At 57.4% G+C, this 15,928-nt stretch overlaps 1 protein-coding gene across 1 annotated transcript; it reads left to right on the top strand.

Annotated features, from left to right (window-relative positions):
• Window positions 1-1,697: 1,697 nt before the first annotated feature.
• On the top strand, window positions 1,698-14,222 carry LOC309584531 (2-acylglycerol O-acyltransferase 3-like; the record flags this gene model as incomplete). The annotated part of the gene is made up of 7 exons (XM_082300575.1): window positions 1,698-1,770; window positions 3,373-3,480; window positions 6,685-6,755; window positions 8,572-8,803; window positions 11,630-11,798; window positions 12,796-12,983; window positions 14,068-14,222. The coding sequence occupies 7 exons, from the start codon at window positions 1,698-1,700 to the stop codon at window positions 14,220-14,222; spliced, it is 996 nt and encodes a 331-aa protein (XP_082156701.1).
• Between the last annotated feature and the right edge of the window lie 1,706 nt (window positions 14,223-15,928).

The raw sequence follows: 15,928 nt of genomic DNA, 5'->3' as shown, positions 1-15,928 counted from the left end.
GTTTTGGGGGAGTTTTGGGGGGTTTTGGGGGAGTTTTGGGAGGGTTTTGGGGTCGGGACCCCCCTGAGCGCTACCTCAGCTTCGTCTGAACCCCAAAAACCCCCCAAATTTTGGGGCCACCCCAAAAAAAAATCTCTGGATTCCAATAAATTGGTTTAAAATTGAGGCGTATCCTGGTTTTGGGGGGGTTTTGGGGGAGTTTTGGGGGGTTTTGGGGGAGTTTTGGGAGGGTTTTGGGGTCGGGACCCCCCCGAGCGCCACCTCAGCTTCGTCTGACCCCAAAAACCCCAAAAACCCCCAAAATTTTGGGGCTACCCCCAAAAAAAATCTCTGGATTCCAATAAATTGGTTTAAAATTGAGGCGTATCCTGGTTTTGGGGGGTTTTGGGGGAGTTTTGGGGGGTTTTGGGGGAGTTTTGGGGTCGGGACCCCCCCGAGCGCTACCTCAGCTTCGTCTGACCCCAAAAACCCCAAAAACCCCCCAAATTTTGGGGCCACCCCAAAAAAAATCTCTGGATTCCAATAAATTGGTTTAAAATTGAGGCGTATCCTGGTTTTTGGGGGGTTTTGGGGGGGTTTTGGGGGAGTTTGGGGAGGGTTTTGGGGTCGGGACCCCCCTGAGCGCTACCTCAGCTTCGTCTGACCCCAAAAACCCCAAAAACCCCCAAAATTTTGGGGGCCACCCCAAAAAAAATCTCTGGATTCCAATAAATCGGTTTAAAATTGAGGCGTATCCTGGTTTTTGGGGGGTGTTTTAGGGGGATTTAGGGGGATTTTGGGGATTTTGGGGCACTCCGTGTGAATTTGGGGTGCGGGGGGAGGCCAGAAAATTTGGGGGGACTCTTTGGGGTCTGGATTTGGGGCGAAATTGAGCGGGTTTGGGGTTCTGGGAGGCTTTTGGGGGTCCTTAGGGGTTTGGAATTGGGGTTTGGGAAGGTTTTGGGGGGGGATTTGGGGAAGTTTTGGGAGGGATTTGGGGAAGTTTTGGGAGGGATTTGGGGAAGTTTGGGGGGTTATGGATAAATTTGGGGTGCGGGAGAGTCAGAAACTTTTGGGGGGCCCTTTGGGGTTTGGATTTGGGGCGAATTTGAGCGGTTTTGGGGTGGATTTGGGGGCTCGGAAGGGTTTTGGGGGCTCCTTTGTGGGTCTGGATTTGGGGAGATTTTGAGGGGATTTGGGGCAATTTTGGGGGGATTTGGGGCAATTTTGAATCTGAGGGGTGAAATTGGGGTGCGGAGGGGTCCCCAAAATTTTGGGGCGCCCCTCGATTTGGGGGGGATTTAGGGGGAATATTTGGGGCATTCCGAGGACTTTTCACATCCCGACAATTCGAGGCCGCCTTTTTTGGGGTGAAATTTGACCTTTTTGGGTGCGGGTTTTTTTGGGGGGGGGGTCTGGGGGGATCTCAAGAAGATTTTGGGGTTCTCCAAGGGGGGGGGTCCCCCCTTTTTTTTCCACCTTCCCCACCCCCCCCCCCCAAACACGCCCGGCTCCTTCCTCCGCCCCTTGGGCAAAGTTCGGGCTCGCCCGGGACGTGGCAACCACGGCAGGTACGGGGGGGGGTTTGGGGGTTTGGGGGGGATTTTGAGGGGTCCCCCCAATTTTTGGGGGGTCCCCCCAATTTTTTAGGGGTCCCCAAAGGTCGGGGATCACCCCCCCAGAGGTGTCACCTCGTTTTTTGCCCCCCCCGGGCAGGTATGGGGGGGTCTTTCCGTTCCGCGGTGCAGGCGCTGTGCGTGGTGCAATGGATGCTGACCTTCCTCTTCCTCGGTAATTAGCGCGGGTTAATTGGGGCTGCGGGGGTAATTAATGAGTGGGAGGGGTAATTGACAGTTTGGAGGAGGGGGATTAAGCGCTGGAGGGGTAATTAATGGGGGAGTTAATGTCTGGGGGGGGGTAATTAATGAGGAGGGAGTTTCTTGGGGGGGATGAGGGGAGGGGCAATTACCGGGGGTAATTAAGGTGGGGGGTAATTAGCGCGGGTTAATTGGGGCTGCGGGGGTAATTAATGAGTGGGAGGGATAATTAACAGTTTGGAGGGGGGGATTAAGTGCTGGAGGGATAATTAATGGGGGAGAGTTAATGACTGGGGGGGTAATTAATGAGGAGGAGCGAGTTGCTTGATGGGGTTGAAGGCAGAGGGGCAATTACCGGGGGTAATTAAGGCGGAGGGTAATTAGCGCGGGTTAATTGGGGCTGGGGAGGTAATTAATGAGTGGGAGGGATAATTAACAGTTTGGAGGGGGGGATTAAGCACTAGAGGGATAATTAATGGGGGGGAGTTAATGAATGGGGGGTGTAATTAATGGGGAGGAGCGAGTTGCTTGATGGGGTTAAAGGCAGAGGGGGCAATTAATGGGGGCTAATTAGCGCCGGGAGGTAATTAGCGGGGATTAATTAGTGCTGGGAGGGTAATTAATGAGTGGGAGGGGTAATTGACACTTTGGAGGGGGGGATTAAACCCGGGAGGGGTAATTAATGGGGGGTAATTAATGGGGAGGGGCAATTAACGGGGGGTAATTAACCCCTGAGGGGGTAATTAGCTCCGGGAGGCGGGGATTAACCCCCTGCGGGGCAATTATCTGGGGGGAATTAACCCCGGGAGGGGGTAATTAGCGGGGGAGGGGTAATTAATGGGGAATTAATTAACCCGAGGGGGATAATTAAGGGGACACAATTAACGGGAGTGGCCGCTAATTAGCCATGGGGGAATAATTAACGGAGGGGGGCAATTGACGGGGGGCTAATTAACCCCGAGGGAGGTAATAAACGGTGTGTGTGGGGGCAATTAACTGGGAGGGAATTAACGGGGGGTTAAGTAGCCACGGGGGAATAATTAACGATGGGGGACAATTAACGGGAGGTTAATTAACCCCAAGGGGGGTAATTAACGGGGAGGCAATTAACGGGGGGTTAATTAACCAGAGCAAGGCAATTAACGGGGGTAATTAAGCGGGGGGGGGGGGGGCTAAAATAATTAACCCCGGGGCGATAATTACCGGGGGGAGGGAATTAGCAGGGGGGTTAATTAACGGGGAGGGGAGAATAATTAACCCTGGGGGGCGCGGGGATAATTAACGGAGGAGAGAAGCAATTAATGACAGATTAATTAAACCGAGCAGGCACCTAATTAATCCCGGCGGCAACTAATTAACCCGAGAAGCGCTAATTAATAGGAGACAATTAATTACCCCTAGAAGAGACAATTAATTAACAACAACGACGGGAAGGGGGGGGGGAGAACAATTAACCCCGGGGGGAGCTAAAGTTATTGGTGGGGGGGGAGAGGGTTTGATGAAGGCGATTAGCGTTAATTAATGAATGCTAATTAGCGGATTAGCTAATTAACTAATTAGCTAATTAACTGATTAGGGCCCGGCTCGCTGGCGCTGCTGCTGCTGCTGCTGCGGACGCGCCTCTGGCTCGTGCCCGTGGCCTACGCGGGCTGGTGGCTCTGGGACTGGCGCGGGCCCGACGCCGGTGCGGCTTTGGGGCAATTTTGGGGCGGTTTGGGGACTTTTGGGGCGTTTTGGGGGGATTTTGGGGGCGCGTTTGGGGGCTTCGGGGGCGTTTTGGGGGGCGTTTGGGGGCATTTGAGGGGGTTTTGGGGGAGTTTGGGGGGTGTTTGGGAGGGTTTTGGGGGCGTTTTGGGGGAATTTTGGGGGCGTTTTGGGGGAATTTTGGGGGCGTTTTGGGGACTTTTGGGGGCGTTTTAGGGGGATTTTGGGGGCGTTTGGGGACTTTTGGGGGGCGTTTGGGGACTTTGGGGGCGTTTTAGGGGGATTTTGGGGGCGTTTGGGGACTTTTGGGGGGGATTTTGGGGGCGCGTTTGGGGACTTCGGGGGCGTTTTGGGGGGCGTTTGGGGGCATTTGAGGGGGTTTTGGGGGAGTTTGGGGGGTGTTTGGGAGGGTTTGGGGGGCGTTTGGGGACTTTTGGGGGCGTTTTGGGGACTTTTGGGGGGCGTTTGGGGACTTTTGGGGGCGTTTTGGGGACTTTGGGGGCGTTTTGGGGAGATTTTGGGGGCGTTTGGGGACTTTTGGGGCGTTTTGGGGGGATTTTGGGGGCGCGTTTGGGGGCTTCGGGGGCGTTTTGGGGGGCGTTTGGGGGCATTTGAGGGGGTTTTGGGGGCGTTTGGGGGGTGTTTGGGAGGGTTTTGGGGGGGCGTTTGGGGATTTTGGGGGCATTTTGGGGGACTTTTGGGGGGCGTTTTGGGGACTTTGGGGGCGTTTTGGGGAGATTTTGGGGGCGTTTGGGGACTTTTGGGGCGTTTTGGGGGGATTTTGGGGGCGCGTTTGGGGGCTTCGGGGGCGTTTTGGGGGGCGTTTGGGGGCATTTGAGGGGGTTTTGGGGGAGTTTGGGGGGTGTTTGGGAGGGTTTTGGGGGCGTTTTGGGGGAATTTTGGGGGCGTTTTGGGGACTTTTGGGGCGTTTTGGGGGCGCGTTTGGGGACTTTTGGGGCGTTTTGGGGACTTTTGGGGGGCGTTTGGGGACTTTGGGGGCGTTTTAGGGGGATTTTGGGGGCGTTTGGGGACTTTTGGGGGGGATTTTGGGGGCGCGTTTGGGGACTTCGGGGGCGTTTTGGGGGGCGTTTGGGGGCATTTGAGGGGGTTTTGGGGGAGTTTGGGGGGTGTTTGGGAGGGTTTGGGGGGCGTTTGGGGACTTTTGGGGGCGTTTTGGGGACTTTTGGGGGGCGTTTGGGGACTTTTGGGGGCGTTTTGGGGACTTTGGGGGCGTTTTGGGGAGATTTTGGGGGCGTTTGGGGACTTTTGGGGCGTTTTGGGGGGATTTTGGGGGCGCGTTTGGGGGCTTCGGGGGCGTTTTGGGGGGCGTTTGGGGGCATTTGAGGGGGTTTTGGGGGAGTTTGGGGGGTGTTTGGGAGGGTTTTGGGGGCGTTTGGGGATTTTGGGGGCATTTTGGGGGGATTTTGGGGGCGTTTTGGGGACTTTTGGGGGGCGTTTGGGGACTTTGGGGGCGTTTTGGGGGATTTTGGGGGCGTTTGGGGACTTTTGGGGCGTTTTGGGGGGATTTTGGGGGCGCGTTTGGGGATTTCGGGGGCGTTTTGGGGGGCGTTTGGGGGCATTTGAGGGGGTTTTGGGGGCGTTTGGGGGGTGTTTGGGAGGGTTTTGGGGGCGTTTTGGGGGAATTTTGGGGGCGTTTTGGGGACTTTTGGGGCGTTTTGGGGGCGCGTTTGGGGACTTTTGGGGCGTTTTGGGGACTTTTGGGGGGAGTTTTGGGGCTTTGGGGGCGTTTTAGGGGGATTTTGGGGGCGTTTGGGGCGTTTTGGGGGGATTTTGGGGGCGCGTTTGGGGGCTTCGGGGGCGTTTTGGGGGGCGTTTGGGGGCATTTGAGGGGGTTTTGGGGGAGTTTGGGGGGTGTTTGGGAGGGTTTGGGGGGGCGTTTTGGGGGGATTTTGGGGGGGCGTTTGGGGACTTTGGGGGTGTTTGGGGGAAATTTGGGGGGCTTTGGGGGCGTTTTGGGGACTTTTGGGCGGGTGTTTGGGGACTTTGGGGGCGTTTTGGGGGGATTTTGGGGGCGTTTTGGGGACTTTTGGGGGCGCGTTTGGGGGAATTTTGGGGGGCTTTGGGGACTTTTGGGGGCGCGTTTGGGGACTTTGGGGGTGTTTGGGGGAATTTTGGGGGGCTTTGGGGGTGTTTGGGGACTTTTGGGAGCGTTTGGGGGGTTTTGGGGGGATTTAGGGGGGTTTGGGGGCGTTTTGGGACTTTTGGGGGGCGTTTTGGGGACTTCGGGGGCGTTTTGGGGGAGTTTGGGGGGTGTTTGGGAGGGTTTGGGGGGGCGTTTGGGGGCTTGGGGGGCGTTTGGGGGAATTTGGGGGGGCTTGGGGGGCGTTTGGGGATTTTTGGGGACTTTTGGGAGCGTTTGGGGGGAATTTTGGGGGGGTTGGGGGGTTTTGGGGGGGCGTTTGGGGACTTTTGGGAGCGTTTGGAGGCATTTGAGGGGGTTTGGGGGCGTTTTGGGGGTGTTTGGGAGGGTTTTGGGGGCGTTTGGGGGAGTTGGGGACTTTTGGGGGCTTTGGGGGCGTTTCTGAGCGTTTGGGGGCATTTGGGGGTGTTTGGGGACTTTTGGGGGAATTTTGGGGGAGTTTGGGGGTATTTGAGGGGGTTTTCGGGGGATTTGGGGGCGTTTGGGGACTTTTGGGAGTGTTTGGGGCCGTTTGGGGGGGGGTTGGGGACTTCTGGGGGGGTTTGGGGACTTTTAGGGGGTTTTGGGGGGCGTTTGGGGGGATTTGGGGACTTTTGGGGGCGTTCGGGGCTTTTGGGGGGATTTGGGAGGGTTTGAGGGGGGTTTGGGAGGGGCTTTGGGGGCGTTTGGAGGGGTTTGGGAACTTTTGGGAGTCTTTGGGGAGTGTTTGGGGATGTTTGGAGGGGTTGGGGGACTTTGGGGGGTTTTTGGGGGGCTTTGGGGACTTCTGGGGACATTTGGGGGGGTTGGGGACATTTGGGGACTTTTGGGGTGGTTTGGGGACATTCGGGGACTTTTGGGGACTTTTGGGGGACTTTGGGGACATCTGGGGACTTTTGGGGCAGTTTGGGGACTTTTGGGGCGGTTTGGGAACTTTGGGGACATTTGGGGACTTGAGTGGGGGGGACAAGGGGGGGGTTGGGGACCCCCTCGGGGGGATTGGGGACCCCAGGCTGCCCCCCAAGGTCCCCGCGGTGTCCCCAGGGCCGCGCCACTGGGATTGGGTCCGGAACTGGCGGATTTGGGACCATTTCTGTGACTATTTCCCCATCACGGTAACGGCCCCGGAGGGGCCTGACCCCAAATGGCCCCAAATGGCCCCAAATGTCCCGAAATGTCCCGAAATGTCCCCAACATCTCCAATGTCCCCAATATCCCTAAATCCCCAAATGTCCCTAAATCCCCAAATGTCCCCGGTGTCCCCAAAATGTCCCCAACATCTCCAGTGTCCCCAATATCCCCAAATGTCCCCAAATGTCCTGAAATGTCCCTAAATGTCCCCAAACCCCCAAATGTCCCCAACATCGCCAGTGTCCCCAATATCCCTAAATCCCCAAAAGTCCCGAAATGTCCCCAAATGTCCCCAAATGTCCCCAAACCCCCAAATGTCCCCGGTGTCCCCAAAATGTCCCCAACATCCCCGAATGTCCCCAATATCCCCAAATGTCCCGAAATGTCCCGAAATGTCCCCAAACCCCCAAATGTCCCCAACATCGCCAGTGTCCCCAATATCCCTAAATCCCCAAAAGTCCCGAAATGTCCCCAAAAGTCCCCAAATGTCCCCAAACCCCCCAAAAGTCCCCAAATGTCTCCAAACCCCCAAACGTCCCCAACATCTCCAGTGTCCCCAATATCCCTAAATCCCTAAATGTCCCCAAAATTCCCCCAAAGTCCTTAAAAGTCCCCAAATGTCCCCAAACTCCCAAATGTCCTGAAATGTCCCCAACATCTCCAGTGTCCCCAATATCCCTAAATCCTGAAATGTCCCCAAATGTCCCCAAAAGTCCCCAAACCCCCAAATGTCTCTCCATGTCCCCAACCCCCCCATATCCCAGATGTCCCTAAATCCCCAAATGTCCCCAAATCCCCAAATGTCCCCAAATGTCCCTAAATCCCCAAATGTCCCTAAATCCCCAAATGTCCCCAAATGTCCCCAGGTGCTCCTCGAGGCACCCCTGCCCCCCGGGCCATCCCTGTCCCCCCAAACTTCCCCAACGCCCCCAGATCCCAAATGTCCCCAAATCCCCGAATGTCCCCAAATGTCCCTAAATCCCCAAATGTCCGCAGATGTCCCTAAATCCCCAAATGTCCCTAAATCCCCGTATGTCCCTAAAGGTCCCCAAATGTCCCCAAACATCCCCAAATGTCCCCAGGTGCTCCTGGAAGCCCCTCTGGCCCCCGGCCACCCCTGTCCCCCCAAACCTCCCAATGTCCCTAAATGTCCCCAACCCCCCCAGATCCCAAATGTCCCCAAATCCCCAAATGTTCCTAAATCCCCAAATGTCCCCAAACGTCCCTAAATCCCCAAATGTCCCCAAATGTCCCCAAACGTCCCCAGGTGCTCCGCGAGGCGCCGCTGCTCCCCGGCCACCCCTGTTCCCCCAAACCTCCCAATGTCCCTCCATGTCCCCATATCCCAAATGTCCCCAAATCCCCAAATGTCCCCAAATGTCCCCAAATCCCCAAATGTCCCTAAATCCCCAAATGTCCCCAAACGTCCCTAAATCCCCAAACGTCCCCAAATGTCCCCAAATGTCCCCAGACGTCCCCAGGTGCTCTGCGAGGCGCCCCTGTTCCCCGGCCACCCCTGTTCCCCCAAACCTCCCAATGTCCCCAAATGTCCCCAAATCCCCGAATGTCCCCAAATGTCCCCAAATCCCCAAACGTCCCTAAATCCCTAAATGTCCCCAAATGCCCCAAACATTCCCAGGTGCTCCGCGAGGCGCCGCTGCCCCCCGGCCGCGGCTACGTGCTGGCCGCCCACCCCCACTGTCCCCAAACGTCCCTAAATCCCCAAACGTCCCTAAATCCCCAAATGTTCCTAAATCCCCGAATGTCCCCAAATGTCCCTAAATCCCCAAACGTCCCCAGGTGCTCCGCGAGGCGCCGCTGCCCCCCGGCCGCAGCTACGTGCTGGCCGCCCACCCCCACGGCATCTCCTGCATCGGGGTCTTCGGCGCCTTCGTCACCGGGGCCCGCGGGGCCACCGGGACCCCCAAATTTGGGGTCGGGGCCGGTCCCTGCCCGGGGCTGCGCCCCAACCTGGCGGCTCTGGAGGGGCTGTTCCGGCTGCCGCTCTACCGGGAGTACGCGATGGCTGCGGGTGAGAGGGGATTTTGGGGGGAATTTGGGGTTTTTTTGGAGTTTTTGGGGTTTTTTGGAGTTTTTTGGGTTTTTTTTGGGGTGGTTTATGAGGGATTTGGGGTGGATTTGGGGGACCCTGGAGGGGCTGTTCCGGCTGCCGCTCTACTGGGAGTACGCGATGGCTGCGGATGAGAGGGGATTTTGGGGGGAATTTGGGGGTTTTTTGGAGTTTTTGGGGTTTTTTGGGGTTTTTTGGGTTTTTTTTGGGGTGGTTTATGAGGGATTTGGGGTGGATTTGGGGCAGATTTGGGGGGCCCTGGAGGGGCTGTTCCGGCTGCCGCTCTACCGGGAGTACGCGATGGCTGCGGGTGAGCGGGGATTTTGGGGGGAATTTGGGGGTTTTTGGGGTTTTTTTGGGGGTTTTTGGGGTTTTTTGGGGTTTTTTGGGGGGTGGTTTATGGGGGATTTGGGGTGGATAAGGGGGCCCTAGAGGGGCTGTTCCGGCTGCCGCTCTACCGGGAGTACGCGATGGCTGCGGGTGAGCGGGGATTTTGGGGGGAATTTGGGGTTTTGGGGGTTTTTTTGGGGTTTTTTGGAGTTTTTGGGGTTTTTTGGGGGTGGTTTATGGGGGATTTGGGGTGGATTTGGGGGACCCTAGAGGGGCTGTTCCGGCTGCCGCTCTACCGGGAGTACGCGATGGCTGCGGGTGAGCGGGGATTTTGGGGGGAATTTGGGGTTTTTTGGAGTTTTTGGGGTTTTTTGGGGTTTTTTTGGGGGTGGTTTATGGGGGATTTGGGGTGGATTTGGGGGACCCTAGAGGGGCTGTTCCGGCTGCCGCTCTACCGGGAGTACGCGATGGCTGCGGGTGAGAGGGGATTTGGGGGGGAATTTGGGGGTTTTTTGGAGTTTTTTGGGTTTTTTGGAGTTTTTTGGGGTTTTTTTGGGGTGGTTTATGAGGGATTTGGGGTGGATTTGGGGCAGATTTGAGGGGGCCTGGAGGGGCTGTTCCGGCTGCCGCTCTACCGGGAGTACGCGATGGCTGCGGGTGAGAGGGGATTTTGGGGGGAATTTGGGGTTTTTTGGAGTTTTTGGGGTTTTTTGGAGTTTTTGGGGTGGTTTATGAGGGATTTGGGGTGGATTTGGGGCAGATTTGAGGGGGCCTGGAGGGGCTGTTCCGGCTGCCGCTCTACCGGGAGTACGCGATGGCTGCGGATGAGAGGGGATTTTGGGGGGAATTTGGGGGTTTTTTGGAGTTTTTTGGGTTTTTTGGAGTTTTTTGGGGTTTTTTTGGGGTGGTTTATGAGGGATTTGGGGTGGATTTGGGGCAGATTTGAGGGGGCCTGGAGGGGCTGTTCCGGCTGCCGCTCTACCGGGAGTACGCGATGGCTGCGGATGAGAGGGGATTTTGGGGGGAATTTGGGGTTTTTTGGAGTTTTTGGGGTTTTTTGGAGTTTTTGGGGTGGTTTATGAGGGATTTGGGGTGGATTTGGGGCAGATTTGAGGGGGCCTGGAGGGGCTGTTCCGGCTGCCGCTCTACCGGGAGTACGCGATGGCTGCGGGTGAGAGGGGATTTTGGGGGGAATTTGGGGGTTTTTTGGAGTTTTTTGGGTTTTTTGGAGTTTTTTGGGGTTTTTTTGGGGTGGTTTATGGGGGATTTGGGGCGGATTTGGGGTGGATTTGGGGGGTTATGGACGGGGCTGTACCGGGAGTACGCGATGGCCACGGCTGAGTGCGGATTTTGGGGGTTTTGGGGTTTTTTGGTTTTTTGTTTGTTTTGGTTTTTTTTAGGGTTTTTTGGTGGTTTATGGAGGATTTGGGGCGGATTTGGGGGAATTTGTGGAGGAATTCAGGCGATTTTAGGATCTCGTTTTGGGGTTTTTCTGGGGATCCAATGGCGGGGGTTTTATGGGATTTGAGATATTTTTGGGGTTTGGGACATTTTGGGGTGCCCTGACCCCCTTTTTATTTTTAGGGTCGTGCCCCCTCAGCGCTGCCTGGGGTCCGCTTTGGGGTCAGCTTTGGGGGAATTTTGGGGTCCAATTTGTGGGTTTTGGGGTCAGTTTTAGGGCTTTTTTAGCGGTTTTTTTTTAGGGTATTTTGGGATATTTCGGGGTGCCCTGACCCCCTTTTTTTTAGGGTTGTGTCCCCTCAGCCAGCGCTGCCTGGGGTCTGCTTTGGGGTCTGCTTTGGGGTCAGCTTTGGGGGAATTTTGGGGTGCAATTTGTGGGTTTTGGGGTCAGTTTTAGGGCTTTTTTAGCGGTTTTTTTTAGGGTATTTTGGGATATTTCGGGGTGCCCTGACCCCCTTTTTTTTAGGGTTGTGCCCCCTCAGCCAGCGCTGCCTGGGGTCCGCTTTGGGGGAATTTTGGGGTCTGTTTCGGGTGGGTTTTAGGGTCTGGTTTGGGGTGAGTTTTAGAGCTTTTTAAGCAGGGTTTTTCTGGGGGCTTTTAGGGTATTTTTGGGATATTTCGGGGTGCCCTGACCCCCTTTTTTTAGGGTTGTGCCCCCTCAGCCAGCGCTGCCTGGGGTCTGCTTTGGGGTCCGCTTTGGGGGAATTTTGGGGTGCAATTTGTGGGTTTTGGGGTCAGTTTTAGGGCTTTTTTAGCGTTTTTTTTTTAGGGTATTTTGGGATATTTCGGGGTGCCCTGACCCCCTTTTTTTTAGGGTTGTGCCCCCTCAGCCAGCGCTGCCTGGGGTCCGCTTTGGGGGAATTTTGGGGTCTGTTTCGGGTGGGTTTTAGGGTCTGTTTTGGGGTGAGTTTTAGAGCTTTTTAAGCAGGGTTTTTCTGGGGGCTTTTAGGGTATTTTTGGGATATTTCGGGGTGCCCTGACCCCCTTTTTTTTTAGGATTGTGCCCGGTCAGCCAGCGCTGCCTGGACGCGGTGCTGTCGCGGGAGTCGCAGGCGCTGCTGATCATGGTGGGGGGCGCGGCCGAGGCTCTGGAGGGGACCCCGGGCTGTCACCGCGTCACCCTGCGCCGCCGCCAGGGCTTCGTGCGCCTGGCCCTGCGCCACGGGTGATTTGGGGGTTTTTTGGGGTTTTTTGGGGGGGGCTGGGGCGAGTTTGGGGGGTTTGGAGGGGTTTTGGGGGGGATTTGGGGGGACCCCAAAGTGTCCCCGTGTCAGCCGGTGCCACCCCTGCAGTGCCGCGGGTGGGGCATGGGGGGCGCCAGTGGGTGGGGGGAGCGATTTGGGGGGGTCTGAGGGGATTTTGGGGTGTCCTGGGAGGATTTGGGGGGATATGAGGGGTTTTGGGGGGGTTTTGGGGGGATTTGGGGGGACCCCAAAATGTTTCCATGGCACCCCTGCAGTGCCACGGGCGGGGGGCGATTTGGGGGGGTCTGGGGGACTCTGAGGGGATTTTGGGGAGTCCTGGGAGGATTTGGGGGGGTTATGAAGGGTTTGGGGAGAGATTTCGGGGGTTTTTGAGGGGATTTGGGGCTGTTTTGGGGCGGCCGTTGGGGGTTTTGGGGTGAAATTGGGGGATTTGGGGGGGATCTAGATGAGTTTTGTGGGGCTGGGGGGGGGGGGGGTGGATTTTGGGGTGCCCAAGGGGGCCGTGGAGGGGTTTTAGGGGGTCTAGAGGAGATTTTGGGGGGTCTTGGGGCACATTTTGGGGTGCGGGGAGCACCCGGTGAGGTTTTGGGGGGTGCCTGGGGGGGACTTTTCTGGAAATTTCAGAGTCCAGGGGAACCTTTTGGGGGTGCAGGGGGAAATCTGGGGGTGCAGCGGGAACCTTTTGGGGTTCGGGAAGAAATTTTGGGCTGCGGGAGGAAATTTTGGGGTACGGGGGGAAATTTTGGGCTGCGGGAGGAAATTTTGGGGTACGGGGGGAAATTTTGGGCTGCGGGAGGAAATTTTGGGGCACGGGAGGAACAAATTTTCTGCCTCCGGGGTGAAAAACTGGGGCTTTTCGGGAGCGAATTTCGCGCTCCGGGAGGGAATTTCGGGCTACGGGGACCACCCCCCCGGATTTTGGGGTGCCCCTCTGACCCCTCCCGGGGGGTTTCTCAGAGCCCCCCTGGTGCCCGTGTACGTTTTTGGGGAGCAGGACGCGTTCCGGCAGCCCCCCCTGGCCGAGGGCTCCTGGCTCCGGCGGCTGCAGCGGGGCCTCAAGGCCATTTTGGGGTTCGCCCCCTGCATCTTTTGGGGTCGGGGGGGGCTCCCCTTCCTCCCCTTCCGGGTGCCCCTCACCGTGGTGGGTGAGTGCCCGGGGGAAGGGTTTGGGGGAAGTTTTTGGGGTCGGGGAGATGTTTAGGGGGGGTCAAGGATGGAAATTGGGGGCGTTTGGGAGGGAATTTGGGGGCGGTTTAGGGGGAATTTGGGGATGCGGGGAGGGATTTAGGGGGGGGTTGGGAGGGGTTTTGGGGTGCGGGGAGGGATTTGGGTGGAATTTAGGGGGTGTCGGGAGGGGTTTGGGGGTGCGGGGAGGGGTTTGGGGGGAGTTTTTGGGGTCCGGGAGGGGTTTAGGGGGTGGAGGATGGAAATTGGGGGAGTTTGGGGGTGCGGGGAGGGATTTGGGGGGAGTTTAGGGAGAATTTGGGGGTGCGGGGAGGGATTTAGGGGGGTTGAGAGGGGTTTTGGGGTGCGGGGAGGGGTTTGGGGGGAGTTTTTGGGGTCCGGGAGGGGTTTAGGGGGGTGGAGGATGGAAATTGGGGGAGTTTGGGGGTGCGGGGAGGGATTTAGGGGGGTTGGGGGGGTTTTGGGGTGCGGGGAGGGATTTGGGGCGAGTTTGGGGGGTCAAAAAGTGGTTTGGGAGTGCGGGGAGGGGCTTGGGAGCAGTTTTTGGGGTCCGGGAGGGGTTTAGGGGGTGGAGGATGGAAATTGGGGGAGTTTGGGGGTGCGGGGAGGGGTTTGGGGGGAGTTTAGGGGGAAATTGGGGATGCGGGGAGGGATTTAAGGGGGTTGGGGGGGTTTTGGGGTGCGGGGAGGGATTTGGGGGGAGTTTTTGGGGTCAGGGAGAGCTTTAGGGGGTCAAGGAGGGGGATTGGGGGATTTTGGGGGTGCGGGGAAGGAATTGGGGGAAATTTGGGGGATCAAGGATGGAAACTGGAGGAATTTGGGGGAGCTGGGAGGGGGTTGGGAGTTCGAGCAAAGCAAATGGAGGAAATTTTGGGGTTCCGGGAGAGATTTTTGGGGGTGATTCCTGGGTTGGATTTTGGGGGGGCGGGGGGGGGTCCGGAGGGGGTTTGAAGATTCGGGATTTTTGGGGACTGGGGGTGGGGAGGGGTCTCGGGGGTATTTTTGGGGTGTTAAACCCCCCTCCCCCTTTTATTTTCCCGGCAGTGGGGTCCCCCCTGGAGGTCCCGCGGATTCCTCGCCCCTCGCCCGAGGTGGTCGCCCACTACCACGGGCTCTACGTGGAGCGGCTCCAGGAGCTCTTCGAGAGGCACAAAGAGGCTTGTGGGGTGCCCTCCGACACCCACCTGACCATCGCCTGACCCGCGCCCCCAAAAAACCCCCCTGAACCCCCAAAACCACCCCCCGAACCCCATTTCTTACCCCTCGTTTTGCATCTCTTGTCCCACCCCCCCCCCCCCAAATTTAAACCGCTCCCCCTCCTTCTCCCTCCCTAAACCGCCCCCCGCCCCCACCAGTTCCTGCCCCAAATTCGGCTTCGACCCACCCAAAAAATTGGGGTTCAGCGCCATTTCTCTCCAGCCACGTCAAAATAAACTCCCCACACACACACTTTTTACCCCCAAATTATCCCAAATTCCTCCCTCATTCCCACCCCTTTGTCCCAAATCCTTCCCCCCCCCCCCAAAAAATCCCAATGGAACCCCGGCTTTGAGACCAAAAAAAGGGGCCGAAAAGGGGGTGTCCCCCCCAAAAATTGGGGGGGTTCCCTCCATTAAATTGAGGGTGTGGCCCCCCCAAAAAAAGGGGGTGCCGGGGCAAAAGGCACCGCTGGGATTCGAACCCGCGATCTCCTGTTCTCTTTAACCAGACGTTTTAACCACCGAAACCTCCGAAATTCGGGGTTTTCCCCCCAAATTCGGGGGGTTTTGACCAAAATTCTGTTTTTTTCCCCCCAAACGGAGTGTCCCCCATTAAATTAGGTGTGTCCCCCCCTAAAGCGGGGGTACCCCACCCCAAAAAAGGGGGGGCCCCGCTAAAAGGCACCGCTGGGATTCGAACTCTTGATCTCCTGTTTACTTTAACCAGGCGTTTTAACCACCTAAGCCCACAAAATTCGCGTTTTTTTCCCCCCAAACGGAGTGTCCCCCATTAAATTAGATGCGTCCCCCCCTAAAGCGGGGGTACCCCACCCCAAAAAAGGGGGGGCCCCGCTAAAAGGCACCGCTGGGATTCGAACTCTTGATCTCCTGTTTACTTTAACCAGGCGTTTTAACCACCTAAGCCCACAAAATTCGGGTTTTTTCCCCCCAAACGGAGTGTCCCCCATTAAACTGGGTGCGTCCCCCCATAAAGCGGGGGTACCCCACCCCAAAAAAGGGGGGGCCCCGCTAAAAGGCACCGCTGGGATTCGAACTCTTGATCTCCTGTTCACTTTAACCAGGCTCTTTAACCACCTAAGCCCCCAAAATTCGCGGTTTTTTCCCCCAAAACGGAGTGTCCCCCATTAAACTGGGTGCGTCCCCCACTAAAGCGGGGGTGTGTCACCCCAAAAAAGGGGGGGCCCCCGCTAAAAGGCACCGCTGGGATTCGAACCCAGGATCTCCTGTTTACTAGACAGGCGCTTTAACCAACTAAGCCACGGCGCCGCCTGCCCCGCTCGCGCCGCCGGCTCCTTCCCCCACCTGCAGCGCGCATGCGCGGGGGGCAACGGAGCGGGGGGAGCGGGGTGGGATAACGGGGGGAATTTGGGGGGATTTGGGGGGATTTGGGGTGGAATAAGGGGCGGAGTTGGGTGGGATTGGGGTGGGATAAGGGGGGAATTTGGGGGGGAATTGGGGGTGGAATAAGGGGCGGAGTTGGGGGGGATTGGGGTGGGATAAGGGGGGAATTTGGGGAGATTTGGGGTGGAATAAGGGGCGGAGTTGGGGGGGATTGGGGTGGGATAAGGGGGGAATTTGGGGAGATTTGGGGTGGAATAAGGGGCGGAGTTGGGGGGGATTGGGGTGGGATAAGGGGGGAATTTGGGGGGGAATTGGGGGGGAATAAGGGGGGGAGTTGGGGAGAT

Source organism: Coloeus monedula, assembly GCF_965178545.1.
Source record: "Coloeus monedula genome assembly, chromosome: 40".
Classification (NCBI taxonomy): Eukaryota; Metazoa; Chordata; class Aves; order Passeriformes; family Corvidae; genus Coloeus; species Coloeus monedula.
Note: the sequence above shows the minus strand (reverse complement) of the source record. Positions and strands in the feature narration are given on the sequence as shown.